The following is a 16,358-nucleotide window of genomic DNA, read 5'->3' on the forward strand; positions in this document are numbered from 1 at the left end:
ATGTCGGTTTATTGATCAATTTCTTGTCAAAGGGCTTTCAAATTTTGTGTTTATTCTCGTACATTTGAATCTTTCCGAGCACTTTGTGAGGTTGTCTTTCTTTCAGTGGAGTTCGGGCTTTCGTTCTCTCGGGGTAGTTATGTAAAATGGCTCTCCTTTAGTCAGTTAAGAGTGGACTAAAAAAAGATCAAGTGGTCCAACAGACTGGGATATACCTGGACTGAAAAATGAAAATGCAAATACAGGGAGGCGGAGTCTTTTTTGTTTACTTTAAGGCAGTGTTCACGTTGACAAAACAGCTTCTCCAAAACGAGAGATAAAACGGAAGAAATATTGACAGGTTCTGACGGCCTTTTTCAGTACAGTCCTACAAGTACAAACAGCTGACAATATAAATACAAAACATTCCATAACATTTGCTCATGACACTCCAAAAACTAAGTCATCCAATCAATCAAATGTAATTCACATATGAATATGAGGCAGGGATTTCTAGTCACACCGCATTCCTTCTATCGCAATAATGTGCATGCATAAATTGTGTCCGTTTTCTGCTTTTGCAGTGTTGCACTCGCGTGCTAGCTATACAAATAAGCCAGCTTAATTCTGCCACACAACTATCGACAGTAATGGCAGCTGACTGGGCAAGAACTTTTGACTCCATCTTAACATGTTCAATACCACCATCAAAACAATCAAGAGCGAGACTTTTCTTTGTGTACTGCAAACCAAACCAAATGACTAAATTCTTGCCACGAGTGTAATAGTCCCAAAAGTGTTGTCTTGAAATACCTCTTGACCTTGAAATGAGGTGAACTAAGACAACGGCTACAATCACATTTCAAAAAAGCTGCGCTGTGGTACAGAAAAAAAAGATGATAATATCAAGTTAAGATATTTAAGAGGCAACTGGTGGCATACGCAAAGCAGGCTGAAGAGGAGCCTGCAGATAAAGCACAGTAGCGTCGATGAAACCTGGAAACATGAGATTGAGTAAGACAAATACTTGGTGTTGACAAGATGAGAGCATGCATTCCTGCAATGAAAGCATTAACTGTGCAAATACCATTTGGCGCTATCTCTATTCAGCAAGACTGTTGAGACTCCAATTTCAGCTTCATTTCCAATGAATTGTTTCTTCAAGTAAACCATGATGATGACAAAAACACACACACACACACACACACTCCGAACAATCTATGGCACATTATTGTCCTGCCCACTGCATTACTGCGAGCCTTTCATTTTCATGGTCGTTTTGGGGAGTTTGTTGCCGGTTGCAGGTCATCCGTGTGCACGCCTGCCCTTAGAGGACTTCCAGAATGAGATATTCTTTCCCTACTCACCGTCTGTCTGCTTTGACTAAACTGGATGTATGACTGCAAATCTGCAGCGGCTTTGCTAAAGGCGTCCGCGTCGGCATTGTACGATGCATCTATTCCTGAATAAGCGAATGCGCTAGGAGGTAAACAAGAATCGGATTGCAAGGGAAGGTGGCACGGCCTGTTGTAACGCTGCGCATCCTGTGACGTGACATCACCGGACATTGGCGCGTCAGAGCAAAGGTGGGCTTCGCTGTCTGCTAACCGCCAACTGAACGAATCGGAAAGCGTTTGATGTTTCTGGACCGTATCAGTTAGGTCCTCGTCGCTCAGAGGAAGGCTTAAAGCCATTTCTGACCGACTTTGCCACGGTAAGGCCATAGCGCTACCGCCATCGCTAACCTCTGATGCAGACATGAGTACATTCTTTTTATAATATGCCAAGGGTTCCCTCTCGGGGTCTCCTTCAGCTCGAAGACCGGAAGGGGTAGCAGCTCTGCTCTCGCTGTATGCAACGGGCATCTTCGACTGAAGGCTTTCCGTGTCCAGAGACCTACTCCTCCTGTCTAGGGACAAGGGATTGGACACGGACTGGCTAAGTCTTGTAAGGCCAAGGTGCCGTGGGAGACTAGCGATGGCCCACGTGTTACTGATCAGACTCTGCTCATACAGGTCCAACATTTGATAGTCACATTCAGCGAACGCATCTTTTTGGAGGTAGCTGTCTTCAAATTCCTGAAAGGGTGACGAGATGTCCTCCTCCAGTTCCATGTGAATCTGCTCATCATATTCCCCCTCATTATGCATGTCCACGACATCAAACGTGACGATGGTGGGTAGGGCCTCCATATTTGGAGTGAAGGCAGCGTTCGTCTCCAAGACATCCACGCTTACGTTGTGCAAGTTGCTCATCATCTGAGAGCTTTTCTCGTAGTTTACAAGCGCTTGGGAGAAACACACGGTTTGACCTTCATCCAAACAACTGTTACAATCTGGAGACTGGGAATTGACATTTCGGAGCGGCAACGTACCAGCCTTGTTTTCCTCGGGAGTTTGCTCTTCGGGATCACATAACGTACTCACTGATGACAAGTTGCCGTGCCTCTTATCACAGTCATCATTTATCGTAATTGAGGAAGCAAGCGCATTTCCCTTTACATCAAATTCATCTGCCTCGAAATTCTTGCTAAGTGACGTCTGTGGTTTTGAATTCAAATTACAGTCGTTCCAGTCAATTTCTTGCAGAGCTACTGTATTTCGTGTCAACTTGAAGGACTTGCATGTGCTTTGCGCCTCAATAAGGTCCCGCACTTTATAGTGGTCAGCACTTTGTAATCGATTCACCTCCGAGAAGGCAGAATCAGTCACATCCATTTGCTCACTCCGTTTCGAACTTGACAGTCTGAGTTTGCTTTCATTATGTGGACTGACAAGACTCTCATCAGTAGCAAACAGCTCATAGAGGGCATCACCGCTGTAACTGTCCCTGGGTAATCTGTTTGTCTGTCTCAGTCGGTCTGTTTTGTCCTGTCCTTCATCTGGACCTGGGGTAATTGAATCATAGTAGCCCTCGTCACTATTAGGAACTGATTCCTGATGCTCACTTTGAGGTGTCAACACATCAGCTGAAGTGTTCACGGTGCTGGCTTGAGGTGCGCTGTTACCGTCCACAAAGTCCATATTGTGTGAAGTCATCATGCTGGCAGTCGGATTCACGCGGTCTTGGTTGCAAGGACAGTGAAGTTCTTCAGATGCATTATTTTCCCAGAAATCATGGAGATACTGCTCGTCTAAGTCTTCGGGGGAGGCCATTTCTTCGCCACCGCCCTGGTAAGTTAGAAAGCAGGAGGCCCGCTTTCCTCCATTTCTACTCCTTTCTCCGGAAACTGTAGTCTCTGAGATGCTGTCATCCTCTTGATCTGCAATTATGTCCCCACAACCAGTGAGCGAATCGAAGCTCTTCAGTGAGGCCACCTCGGCGTAAATCAGGTTCAGTTGATCAGACGAGCCCGCAGGTGTCCCAGACTTCAGTGCTGGATCAGGTATCATCTCAAGTAACAGACAAGGCTCACTATGTCCTCTGCCACTCTCCCTGTGTTCACTGGAAACCACCGCCATCAAATGAATCCCATCTGTTTGATCAACACGTAACTCATCATCAACCTCAGTCCTTGGACTTTGCTTTTCCAAACTCTTGTCTAAAGTTACCACTTCAGCGTCATTGCATTCAGGTGCCGGTGAACTATCACACACACGATTTGGAGAATCAGGCACGTCGGGTTCAGATTCCAGGCACTCTGTGACATACTGGTCAGGGTTGTCCTGGACAGGAGGCACCTCTTTATGGCAGTGAGGAGAGGACATTGCAATCATTTCTGTTTTATCCGAAGCATCATTTCGATGGTTTTTATGATGTTTAAAACCATTAAAAAAGCTTTTCAAACCCCGTTTCTGTCTAGTGAGCGACTGGGATTTCTGTTCATTGGGGAGACTGCATTCAATATCATGAAGGTTCTCAGTGCAGTCACTCTGGTTGGTGTACTCAAAATCTCCAGTGGAGGTGGATCCACCTCTCAGGCTGTCATCATGACTTATTTGGCTTAGCCCATCATGAGTTTTGCTTTTGTAGATTCCCTTCTTGGAAGACCACTTGCTCTGGTTTTTACTTCGCCCTCCAAAAAAGCTTGGTAAGAGACACATGCTTTTGCGAACTCCAAAGAATGTAAGCGCAGTCCTAAATTTTCCAGATTTCGGAGTTTTCACAACAGAAGTTGTTTTATCTGGACGATGCTCCTCTGTAATGTCAGGAGAGCCACATCTAGAACGGGATCCCGAAATGGTCCCCAAGTCCCCGGTTTCACTTGGGAGCTTGTCAACGTCGCGAGAAGCCATTGCTATCCTGCTTATAAAAGCATGACTTTATCTGAGGTCGCTTCACTGAATGTCCACACCCAGCCGTGCGGTTCACTGTTGTCGCTTCTTCATTCATCCACCGGGAGCCCTGCATTGAAAGGAATTGAAAATGTCAAGGTAACAAGGTTTTCTACTAGGAAACACTAACGCTGTGGTGTTACAATTTGACAATTACTCTCAAGTGACATTTCGCTAATGATGCGCCATGAGCAAGTTTGTACTATTCTCTACAAAATAGACAAGCTAACGGACAGCATCTGCTTTGTCTTCCCACTGAATGTTGGCTTTTTTGGATCATGATATATAATACGTAGGGCATTGTTAAGAACCTCAGGATTGGATTCAGTTTACGATTCAATCCGATAGAGATTCTTGAGGTTGTGATTCGGATCGATTCAATATTGATTTCAATGCTTTGATGCCGATTCAGTTAAAAGGTCCCCTTCCATCGGAAGCCCTTTTTTTCCTACCGTTTTATGCATAACATGGGTTAAAACGAGTCTGGGACATAGTTTGTTTGTCGTTTGTCTATGCGGTTTGTCGATTTGAACGCAAAAGGCAATAAACGGCATCAGTCTTGCAAAACCACCCACTCAACTCAGCTGAACAGCAACGCGGCATTTACGGGTTTGAAGCAATTGAGTCTCATGCGGATGCCAAGCCATACAAATAGTCTATAAAGTATACATATGTTGTGTTTTACAACAACACTTAAACTATTTTCACAATTTATAACGTAACAGTGAACGCAATAGTGAGCTTGCATTGGTTGTCGCCAGCGATGATCGTCACGGCGGATTCAGTTCAAATGGATGGGAGCGGATGAGGAGCAGAACCTCAAAACATTCCACGCTTTTCATTTTCACCCACGTCCTCACTCGGATCGCGTTCCCTATTAGTGAGCCAACAATCCAACACTTTGTGAATTGTTCTTCGCAATGACAGTAACGATGGACAGGTATCCCTCTGGCCGCCGTGACCGCTCGCAGCGTACCATCGCCGGCCGCGAGGGTCGCGGGGGCAAAAAAAGATATCTCAGGCACCAGCTGGAGTGACTTGTTGCGTCAGCTGTGTGGCTGGACGGCCGCGCGCCAACGACCCGCTGAAGGGGACCGAGGTGGCAGGAGCATATCGATGTGAATGCGCATTCGGTGTGTATAAATTAGTCGGAAATGACCAACTAGAGTAGCTTGAAAAAGGACATTTTGGGCATTTCCAACCCAGATCATCTTGCAAACCCGATAAAAGAACAAAAAGATTATACAAAATACTTGCAAAGCTGCATAGAACAATTACAAATGTTATTATCCAAAAAGTACCACACTGAATAAAATAAGTTCAGAAACCCCGATTTAGAAACGGAAAAACAAAAACAAAAACATCCGCTTTTAATCCGCCTTAACGACGTAGCTGAAGTCACATTAGACAGAGGCGCGGCTAAAATATGCAGAAACCTATTTATGAAGAGGTTATACGCAAAGATGTGCTGACTTAAGTCAAACGATGCGCTCGACTCGATATTGATGTTTATGTCATGACAAACTACTGTACATTAAATATGAATCGTGAGCAAACGGCCAAATACACAGTCAACAAACTTACCAGCTGCAGCCGTGACCCCAACGCAAAGTCTGTGGCATCGCTAACGTGATTTGAATTCTTCGCTCCGAGCGTCTTCGAGGCTTCGGCCGCAAACGCTTGGATTTGTTTTGCGCTGACGCTCCCTTTAGCTAGCAGCTGGTGCTAACAGGCTAACGTCCGTCACCAGCAGCGTGTAAATTCCACAGTTAGTGGCCGCACACGAGCTCGCGTCGGTGACGACAATACGCGCTATATAATAATAATAATCAGACTAATAATCAGAATAATAATAATATACTGTGGAAATAAGCAGAGGTGTTGTTGCTGTGATTAATCAGGCGACTGCGTGCCGACTTCACTTGAGACGACAGTACACAGAGAGCCTGTCGGCGCATGTTAGTGACGCAACACGTGTAAAAGCTGTTATGCTCGAGGCAGGGTTAGTGTCATAACAAAAATAAAAACAAAGAGGCAGGGCAGTGTTTTTGGTTTGTTTGTTTTTTAGTCAGGTCACTGGCTCTGTTTTGTGGAAGTGAAGAATATTATAGAAAATGTCTTTTTCAAAAATAGCGTTTGAAAACCCATGTACGCTATATCATATTTTTGATCATAAATATGCGTACATGTTGAAAGTTCATTTCACGCAAAACTGCATGTAGAAAAGCAAATAAAGTCACATTTGTCATCGCTTGGCACCATCTGAAGAGCCTGGGCGAGGCTGTTTAAATGCAGCGGTGGCAAAAGTATGACACTACTTTGTACTTAGAAGAAGTAGGCTTACGGATAGACTCGGGGAAAACTAGAAGTACTTATTCAACTCCTTTACTCCAGCAGAAGTTTTTTAAAAGGTACAGACGGGGAAATGTCATTAGGTAGAACAATTAAAAGTAAAAATGATTTTTTTTCAAGATCTCCATCACTCAATGAAAATCTCAATCTCAATGTTTCTTGTTTTTCTTTTAACATTGCCGTCAGGTTGACGAAGCGGTATAGAAAATGATTGCCTGGATGAATGGAATGTTTAGGAGCAGAACGCACATCTGTCTCACAGTTGAGAGGTCTCAGCTCAGGCCTTCCTCTGTGGAGCCTTCAAGTTCTCCTCATGTTCGCACGGTTTTCTCTGGGCTCTCCGGCTTCGGGTACCGCGACGTGTTTCTCGAACGCTCTAAAGTTATCCATACAGTACATGTAAACGTGAGACCGTGCCCCGCGACGGACCGGCAGCCGATCCGGGGGCGTAACCCGCCTCCCGCCCAAAGTCGGCCGGCAGAGGCTTCGGCTCACCTGCGACTTGAATTTGGACAAATGCTGTAGAAGATGGAAGGACGGATGGATGGTTGGAAAATTTGGAATATGGGAATGCTGCAATGCAAACCTCTGTGTGATTCAGGTCATTCTGAATGCCTCCGGCCAATAATACATACTTTATGAGAAAACTACAGCACATACATTTTTTATTATTAAAATAGCTTTCTTCTTCATGATGATTGCTTCACAAATATACACAAAGACATTATGCTACATTTCAGATCAATGAGAACTGTTACAACAGATTGACTGCTATTTTTCCAGTGCCAAGTTCAAGATGCTGAAGCGTTTACTTCAATCTTGGTTTTGTTAACATCAAACCAACCAAATGTGTTCAATATTTCCATTGTGACGTCGCCACTTATGTTTTGGACTGTCGCACATCTGTCCACTCCATCTTAGTGTTTTGTAGTGCCTGAGTCTTCCTCTCATCCACCTGCACGTAATCCACCCGGTGTTCGTCAGAAAGAAGCGGCTTCTGCGGAGACAAACGAGGAGGCCGAGGTGAGGTGAGGTGAACGTCGAAGGTCACGTGGACTCACTCGACTGCGTTTGTGTCATCTGTTCCACCTTCTGCACAGGAGAAGGAGAGGCCGAGTTGAAATCCAGTGACAAGTAGTCGAGGTTAGATCTTCTTGCCCAAGGTTGAACGACTCCGTCCACGCTGAGAGAGAAGTGCGGTCTCGGCTCCTGCAGTCAGAGGAACAGCGGAACATCTGATGAGTCATCAAGTTTAAAGTTCCACGTTTATGGTATGTCAAAACGCCTTTCTCTTGCACTTGGCGAGCTGTTACAGAGTTAAAACGACACTCAACTGCAAGCTTTTCTGCTGTTATTTTCACGCCGTTGCCGTGCTGTGTCGGCACACCACCGCGCCGGAATTCTCGTTAACAACGTGCCGATGCTTGGGAACCTAAAGAAGGCTCCTTTAATTGCTTACCCGTACCCCGTCGAAGTTTGATGCCGTACGTGGGGAGACAGCCACGACATAAACTAGGAGAAAGCGAGCCGGCGTCCCCACTCCTCGCGGCTATTCTCCTCTTCACGCGGACGTATTTGTCCCTCGTGAGTTTCCACCTCCGCTGGCACGCCAACACCGCGGAAATTTCACGCCGTCCTTATCATTTTTAGTGCTAGCATCATATAGACTCTCCTCGATCTGCTCCATTTTTTTTTTTTTTTTTTGGTATTTTAAAGATGGCGGCATTGAAGAACCAGGAAAGCGGAGTACGTCATCAGAGCAGGTGACTAAACGGACCAATCACGAGAGATCTACTATTTTTGCCGTGTGCGCGTCAAGCGACGCAGAGGGGCCGCGCGGGGCAATTTGACGCAATGCGGCCGTTGTCGGCCGCATTGCGACCGCGGGAGTGGAAAGAGGCCTTAAGGCGTAATGTTGCTTTCTTTAATAATTCAATAATTCATCCATTTTCTGGAGCGCTTCTCCTCACGCGGGTCGCGGGGGTGCTGGCGCCTCTCGCCCAGAGTTTAGCTGGGCGAGGGGCGGGGATAATGATTGTTTTTTTAAATACAAAACTACGTATAAATGTGATTAGAGTACTTAGTTTCATTTGATATCTATTTTACCGTTGTGGCAGCGTATGCGTCTTCATTGCTTGGATTGTCCCCATTCTCGAGACTTCCTTCGTGAGCTAAACACTTTCCGGAGAACCTAAAACTACAGCAAAAAAAGAATAAAAGAATGTTATTAAATATGTTGCGACCGTGTTTATTTAACATCTTAAGTGTTGAAATATCGCTCGGTAACTGTTAACCATTAGTTCCAAAACCAAATACAATGATCTCATTCAAAAGCAAGTTTTCACCTTGCCAACTGAGTAGCCGACTGCAATAGCTACTGGATGTTTACACTGGCGAGTATGAAATATGACATAACAGGCACGATAAGACTCCAGATGCTTCAATCGGTCTCACCAAGATTGCGTCTTTGTTCTGCTGAAAAGGTGATGAGCGGGACATTCAGTGATTGTGGAGAGGCCTCTCAAGTCAAGAGGTGGGGGTCGAGCTGTGAACCCACAGAGGACAACGAGGTCTTTAATATGGCGCCAAATGAAGACAAAGGTCTGACATTTGCGTTTCCGGCGGCCTATTTTTAGCAGAGTGCTGCAAAATGCTCACGGCTCAGAACATTCAGTCCGCCGTGACGCTCACCTCTCCTCAAGCAAGGTTTGAGATGGCGGTGTATCGGAGGAGGTGCCACTCCCCCGGGTTGGCGCGCGAGAGAGCCGAGCGTCTCGGCGGCCTCGACTTTGCCTCGCGTCTCGACGATGCCGACGGCGGGGCTCATGGGGATGTAACCGTCGCCTTCCATAACGCTTACACAGGAAGATGCGGAAACCGTGGGGACGTCGGCCTCGTCTGGCTGGCTTTGAAGCCGTGCGGTGTTCAAACGGGACTGCTGAAAGACACACGCAAAGGTCACGAGGGAATCCTAATGTCACTCCAGTGCGCTTTCCCATTTGGCGGCCAGGGGCGTTCAGTCAGCTCGTGCTCGTCTTGATTTCGATTAGAATGGAGACCACTTTTTCAGGTTGAACAATATGTATGAAAGGAAAAAAAAGAAGAAGCTAAGCCTGTACTGTAACTCGTTTTTGGACAGCAGCAACCTTCGTGCTTCAAACGCCAAACGAAGTCACGGGCAAACTGCGACATGGAGCGAAGCGTTGCACAATTTACACATCAGACGACAGGAAGAGGGAATTCGGCAGCGCAGGGGTATTACCGTTACTGCTCAAATTCAACTACACTACGTTTACAGCACTCCGCATGAGTCTTGGGTCACCATTACATTTGTTGCTCCAACCAACGAGAACGCTACTCAGTCGACTTTGACCGAGCGAGAAACAACCTCGCGGTTCTGAGGTTCGGGCTTCGTCTTTTGTGAAGATTTCATCTTCCCCCCCACGCTTGTGTGAATTTTCTCGGAACGGCTTCCTCCAACATTCCAAAAGCGTTTTAGGACTGTAAATGATCCATAGGTGGGAACGGTTTGCAAATCGCTCTCGCTCCAAGTCAGCGACGATAGGTGAGGGCGAGCGGGATAGAAAGTAGATGGATAATGAAGTACAAAACCTTCAAACCGTTTGTTTGTGATCCTTTGTGAACTCTATGCCCTTCGACATATTGTTTGTCATCATGACCTCTGTGCCAAAGGTCAATAAATCAAAAAAGCAAGTGGACTTTTGCATGGTACTGTTCTTTCGCATATTTGTTTCTTTCCGTAGACTAAAACTAGTTGGTCGAGTGCTAACGGCTGCCAGTGCTGTGATTGAAATTCTGAAGAGACGCTGATGCGGCACAGCCGTGAAATTTGCGGGGTCGGTGGCTCGTTCGGCGGCCTGCAAACTGAGCTTGTGCCGCCCGTGGCCTGATTGTCTTACCAAATTAAGAGTCTGCCTTCTGTTGCCTGTTGATCTGCTGTCAGCATTTCCTAAAAAAAACAACATTGCTGAATACAAATCCACCTCAGTTTGTGCGTTGCCCCGGTATACAAATATCAATTAGATTTTCCTCTCAAAGCGTACCGATCGTAAAGTGGTCCAGGCTTGACAAAGAAGTCCTCCGGGAAAGCAGCGCAACGTGTTTCGGGAAATGCCTCGCGCTCATGGCCCTCGGCCTGCGAACGCCTTCGTCGGACAGACGGTTAGGCTTCGGCGGCAGCGGAGGAGGCGTTCGCCTGTCATTGGCGGCCTCGAACGACGCGCGGGGGTACGGCTGGTCGAACTGGAAGACACTCACGGCGCAAAGACGGAGTGGCGATGAAGAGGAAGGTGGCGCGAGGGCTGCGCACGGAGCGCTGAGAGGAGGGTTGGCCAGCCTCCCGGGTTTGGGACTGAGGCCAAACTGAGAAATGCAGTGAAACGATGAGGAAGCGCCGCAGGGAGGCGAGGGCACAATGTCCTTGAAAACATCTTCTGTTGACTTATGCTCCAACGACGTCTCTGAGTTGGAAAAGCTGCTATGTCTGCAGATACGAGGAAGGCAAAATCAGGGACAAGGAAAATGTTTTCTTTTTTGGGGGGTTATTTTGGGAAAGGGCTTTTACGTGCCTACAAGTGCTTCCGCTCCCTGTCCCGCACTGTGAAAGGACAAGATAATCTGCAGGACGTCGACTCGACGGAGACACTCGGCCCGAGCTGTCGCTTGGCGGCCGAAGTGCTGTCGGAGTGTGAGGAAAGCCTTCTTCCGAACTCCCTGTTGACAAAAGACAAGTGGCACTAAGAATATGTTGTTTCGGAATTTGTAGTGAGTGACACCAAAAGGCAAAATGGTGTAACGCTAGGAACAACAACAACAACACGGCGGTCCATGTCCGAATTCGTAAACATCAAGTGCATTGGAAAAAAGATAAATATTATATACAGGCGATACCGTGGATGGGGAGCTTTGTAACCTTGCTGGCTTCCACACAGAATCTAAAACCTCCGTCGTCACAGCTCCTAAGCTACGTTTTGTCGAAGCGTCGATGACCTCCGGAGGATAGCCGCCGCCATCTACAATTCTGGAATACAAAACCAAAGTCCTCAAGCGCCACAACCTGGACAAACCTCATCAAGGACCAATGTCAGCATCGATGGAAATCGCCTTTGACCGAGTGCAACGTTTCTCTCTCATCAAAAATGGCCGCCTCGACCGTCGCCACTCCAACGACCGTGCGATGTCCATCCGCACCGAGATCTTGTCTTCCGGGCACCCAGAACTCTCTACAACCTCGTGCGGGCGCGGCGTCGAGGGCCTTGACAGCTATCCAACAAGTACTTGGCACTGGCTGGGAGCGCGAGGATTGGGCTCCGCCGCCTCGTGTGGAAGCCACCATCTCGGAGAAGGAATGTCGCCCATATCGCCCATATCAGAAAAACCGCCCCGACACGAGGTTTATTTCATGATTTTGTTTCAATTAGTCTGAGTCGCTGTAGTCCACGCCTCCAAACTCATGGCCGTGTGATTATTTACTATTATTACAGTTCAGTGGAGGTAAACTGTTTGGTGACTTTTTTTTTTTTTTTTTTTTTTACACAAAACAGGTTGCGCAATAATAATTCCACGCTCGTCACTCCATCGTCACGCTGCCCTGTGGTCGTCTTCCTCCGAGGTTGACCAACATCTGAGAATGGAAAGAATGCTTTTGCGTGGCAAATGTACTTTACCTGCTTCCTCCTTGTTGCCAAACTGGCATATGCGGCTGATGCTGCTGATCCAGCTGTTCATCTCCTCTTCAGTCTTGGCCACCAGGTAGAACATACGAGCCGAGGTCTTCACCACAAAGAGATGCTTCTCTTGGAACTCGCGCTTGATCCCCGGCTGCCCGTTCGGCATTTCCACTTCGCACTCTTTCAGGTCGATGGTGCGGATGGGCTTTTTGGAACTCTTACTTTGGTAGTACTCCAGCACGTCGGGGTTACCGCTCATGCGACCCCGTCGCAGGACAAACCAACGTTTTCTCCATGCCTGCAGGAGAGAGGGTCGATTGGTCCTTCGGCCTGTTTGTCAAATACAATTTTAAGACTCCGGTAATGCAACCCCGTCAGCGCTTTTTTAGTCCTGACCGGTCATGCGAACTGGATCACAGCTTACTCTGCAACTTCCAATTCAATTTGCTTTTCATACGGTCACTAAGGGGAACCGTTTGCTGAAATTCCCCGCAAAGAGGAAGTTCACTGTATTTAGCAGAAAATGTTCACCGTAACAAAAGAAAGCGGCACTTACATCGAGCCGATGACTGCTTTCTGATTGGAAAACAATACTGAAGAGTTTTAACACATTTCTATCAGAATTAGAATTGTGACTTCTGCACTCTTGCTGCATTTCGGAGTCACTCCTTCAATTTTTGTAAATGGTGCAGTTCCACTTTACAGGAACATGAACACTGACTGCATTGAATGCATGAAGTGTTTTCACACTTGGTTTTGTGGCTTCATTTTCATCGGTTTATTTGTTCTTTTTTTATTATTATCTGCTCCTGCACGTCAGTTCGTAGCAGGAAGTGGTGAGGCAAACCACAATGACTGCCAGCACCGCCCAATTCATGGGAAACCAATAACAATACTGTATATGTGATCATTTGAGCTGTCGGAAATGCGAATACTTATCAAAGCAGATGTTCCCGTTATCTGTGTGGCAGCCTTCGAAGAAGCAAGCTAACATTTCTATCAGTGTACTGTAATGTCCTGAAGGATTATGAAAAAACGAATCTGCAGGAGACCCTTTAAATGGTGCTGTACGGAAGAGCAGACTAAAAGTTCAGATTGGGTTGAATTCAAATTCATCTGATGAAGGAATTTAAAGAAGGCGAAGGTTGTGCTCGGACCACCGCTGGCTTGGTTGTTTTCGTGACCTTTTTCACAGCAGCCATTTTGACAAAACAATTAGACACACACACCAAAAAGCAATTTCCACTCAACATTTTCGGAAGGTGGAGCATAGGCCAGAGAACAACCCATTGCTGCTTGGTCAGGATCTGGATAACAGTTCAGATACATACACCGATCTTCATCATTTTACGTCACTGTAGTATCAGTAGAAGACAGAATCCAGAATCTTAATGGCACCAATGGGCCCCATGTGTTCGTGCTCCTCCATCAAGCGGGAAGTGGCCTATTAACCAACAGATCGACCAACAAACACAAATATTCCACTTTACGATCCCTACAAAAAAAATGACGGCTGTGTTTCTGGTTGTCGCCGATGGTCAGTCACAAACAATCCGCCGTCCAAGTGCAGGACAATCTACGTTCAAACCAAATGAGGCCTAATCCATGATGATTACAGGAAGTGGCTTAGAGGTGATGTGAAGGAAGGTTAACTTCCATTTTTGCACCCAAAGGCCATAAAAACACAACAAGACTTTGGGAAGCCTTTATGTCAGGGGGCAGGAATCGCCCATGGCGTGCATGTACGGCCGGCGCACCATGTCATTCGAAAAACAGATCAAACCATTGAGAAACCATTTCAAAAAACAAAACAATAATTGTTTGGTTATTCTGTTCGATCGTTTCATCGTACCTTTTCATTAATTTAGTACGGTCCATTGACGACTGTACAGAAAGTGAACGGGCCGCCGCCGTAAGTGTGACCTGCAAGATAACAGATATTTTCATACCGGTGAGAGTATTTGAATAATAAAGTCACGCAGCACTCATCAACATGGGCGGCATCTCTGATCTGGCACCAGCTGAACGGCGCCGGTGTCCTTCAATAAGTTTCTTTTTCTCGCCTTCCACTAACACAGACTTCCAGCCTCACTTGTTTTGACGACTTTCCCTCCTCCTCCTCGTCCTCCTCGTCCTCCTCCTCACAGAGGAAGTGCAAGCAGGCCACCATAAAGCGCGACTATTTCTGCTTGCTGCCCATGACTGATGTCTGGCCAGGCTGACGTGACTTCCCATGTGTCACAATGCACGCGATCCTTGCAGCAAAAACATGCGGTGAGTGGCTCAGCCCCGCATCACATGACCCCAACAACGCCACGCCGATCAAGGCGATGTGCTGTTTTCGGTTTTGTTTGTTGCCCGAGTCGTTTTCCATGATTTGTGATTTATTGCTCCCGTCATAAGTGCATATGGTCAGAATGAGGAAACCAATAGAAAGGAGGCTGAATGGCAGCTATGCTTAGCAAACGACTACATGGATATGTTTCGAATCCTTATTAATACACACACACAAACAGTGTAGCACAAGACTCAATAGCCCTGGCTGGCATTTCTACTGTCAGGCTGCTGCAGTGGTACGAGACAAGTGCTTCTACTCACAAATCTCTTGAGTTTCTTCTCCGGTGGCGATTTAATGAGCCAGCCAGTGCAGACCACATCCCCAGCACTCATCTTGACTGCAGAGCGTGTCGTCCCCTCGCCGCCGCCGCCGCTGCTGCTGTGAAACTGAGAGCAGTGTAAAGCATATCCTGTGTTCTGGTATTCAGCCCAGCCACTCTAAAAGGAGGAAGTCAAGAAATTGATTACACTGACACAGAGAAGGGGAGCGAGAATATCGTCTGTTTATGTTGCCGAGAAGGGATGAAGCTTTTCAAGTAAAAACCGAAAAAAACGATGACTCTCGAGCAGGGATGAAGGTCAAGTTGTACTAATCAGAGACAAACTCTGTATCTTGCTGTCAAAAGACTTCATCTTGAATGCATTGTTTAGTGTTTCTTATGCATAACATTTCAGAATACTCTCTTTGTGCAAGTATGACATAAAATGGCTCTTTTCAAAGCTCAACTAATGTTGGTTAAAGAAAAGTAAATTATATGATAGGACTCCACCAAGTTCAAGAAATGGGCAAAAAAAAAAAAAAAAAAGCTTTTCGAATGTAAATTCACAAGTATCTGTAACCTTCATATGTTGTCTGTTTGCGTGAGGGCCCATTCAGTCACTATATTAGTGCCTCTGGGGGCTCTTAAGTGGTACGCCAAAAACTATAACATCTCTTTCTAAAGTATAAGAAAATCACTTCAAATGACTGAGTAATGTTGAGTTCATATGAGAATCAGTATCTGTATATTATGAATTATAGTGCTAGTATGCAAATATTTTAATGTGTATTTTTTTTTAGGGTTAGGTCTGTTTGTTCGCTGATCTGATATGCTTATTGTAACAAAATTCAGCCCTCCACCATCATCTCATAGTTTTTATATTTCAACCACTAGAATAGCCCAGTGAGTAAACTACCACACTACCACCGCAGACTTGTACCGCTCAAATATGGCTGCCGTGACGTGTTTTGAAAGGACACGCCCCTTTTGAGGTGCGTGCTTACTTGCTAAGCTAGTAGGGGCAAAGTCGTCAGCGCATTTCACGTGTGTCGGCGGCAAGGAAACCTACACCGGCATAATGCTTGTATAATCACAAGGGAACTGGGAATGACCTACCACAAGTAAAACATATTTTAGGGGCTTTTGTTAATATGTTCTGTTGACAAAAAAGTAAACCTCATAAAAAGTGGTTGAGCAATGAACAGCTTAAGACTTCCATGCATTGCCTTTGATGGGAACGTTGCTCATGCCAACATGGCCGCCACGCAGGCACGTCGCTTAGCCGAGCCGTTGCCGTTCTAGTCTACAAAGCTGCGCTCAATACGGGAACTACTCCTTCATTGGTTCCGAGGGAATGTTGGTCTGCTTTTGACCAATCAAAGCGCTTGTGAATATTAATGACGTAAGCCAAAGATCCTCGAAGAAGAAGAAAACAATTTCATTTATGTGACTCAAAGGTCACCTAG

General features: G+C 46.2%; 2 protein-coding genes across 7 annotated transcripts; both read right to left on the bottom strand.

The window, feature by feature from the left end:
• Positions 1-92: 92 nt before the first annotated feature.
• Positions 93-6,210, bottom strand: LOC133415747 (APC membrane recruitment protein 1-like). Its single transcript, XM_061702082.1, has 2 exons — positions 5,838-6,210; positions 93-4,323 (listed from the first exon to the last, which is right to left on the bottom strand). The coding sequence occupies exon 2, from the start codon at positions 4,212-4,214 to the stop codon at positions 1,248-1,250; it is 2,967 nt and encodes a 988-aa protein (XP_061558066.1). The 5' UTR covers positions 4,215-4,323; positions 5,838-6,210; the 3' UTR covers positions 93-1,247.
• A 996-nt stretch (positions 6,211-7,206) lies between these two features.
• On the bottom strand, positions 7,207-15,055 carry gab3 (GRB2 associated binding protein 3). Of its 6 annotated transcripts, none has more exons than XM_061702112.1 (11): positions 14,894-14,982; positions 14,148-14,218; positions 12,293-12,593; positions 11,195-11,339; positions 10,670-11,109; positions 10,526-10,575; positions 9,297-9,543; positions 9,060-9,150; positions 8,712-8,802; positions 7,695-7,814; positions 7,207-7,602 (listed from the first exon to the last, which is right to left on the bottom strand). In XM_061702112.1, exons 3-11 carry the CDS (start codon positions 12,552-12,554, stop codon positions 7,486-7,488), a joined length of 1,563 nt encoding a protein of 520 aa, XP_061558096.1. In that variant the 5' UTR covers positions 12,555-12,593; positions 14,148-14,218; positions 14,894-14,982; the 3' UTR covers positions 7,207-7,485. The 6 variants fall into 6 exon arrangements, with proteins under 6 accessions (XP_061558096.1, XP_061558098.1, XP_061558094.1 ...); XM_061702114.1 differs by lacking the exon at positions 14,894-14,982 and adding an exon at positions 14,388-14,637; XM_061702110.1 differs by lacking the exon at positions 14,148-14,218 and having other exon boundaries at positions 9,297-9,540; positions 14,894-15,055.
• Between the last annotated feature and the right edge of the window lie 1,303 nt (positions 15,056-16,358).

The sequence above is a fragment of the Phycodurus eques genome, chromosome 17 (assembly GCF_024500275.1).
Source record: "Phycodurus eques isolate BA_2022a chromosome 17, UOR_Pequ_1.1, whole genome shotgun sequence".
In the NCBI taxonomy this organism is placed as follows: domain Eukaryota; kingdom Metazoa; phylum Chordata; class Actinopteri; order Syngnathiformes; family Syngnathidae; genus Phycodurus; species Phycodurus eques.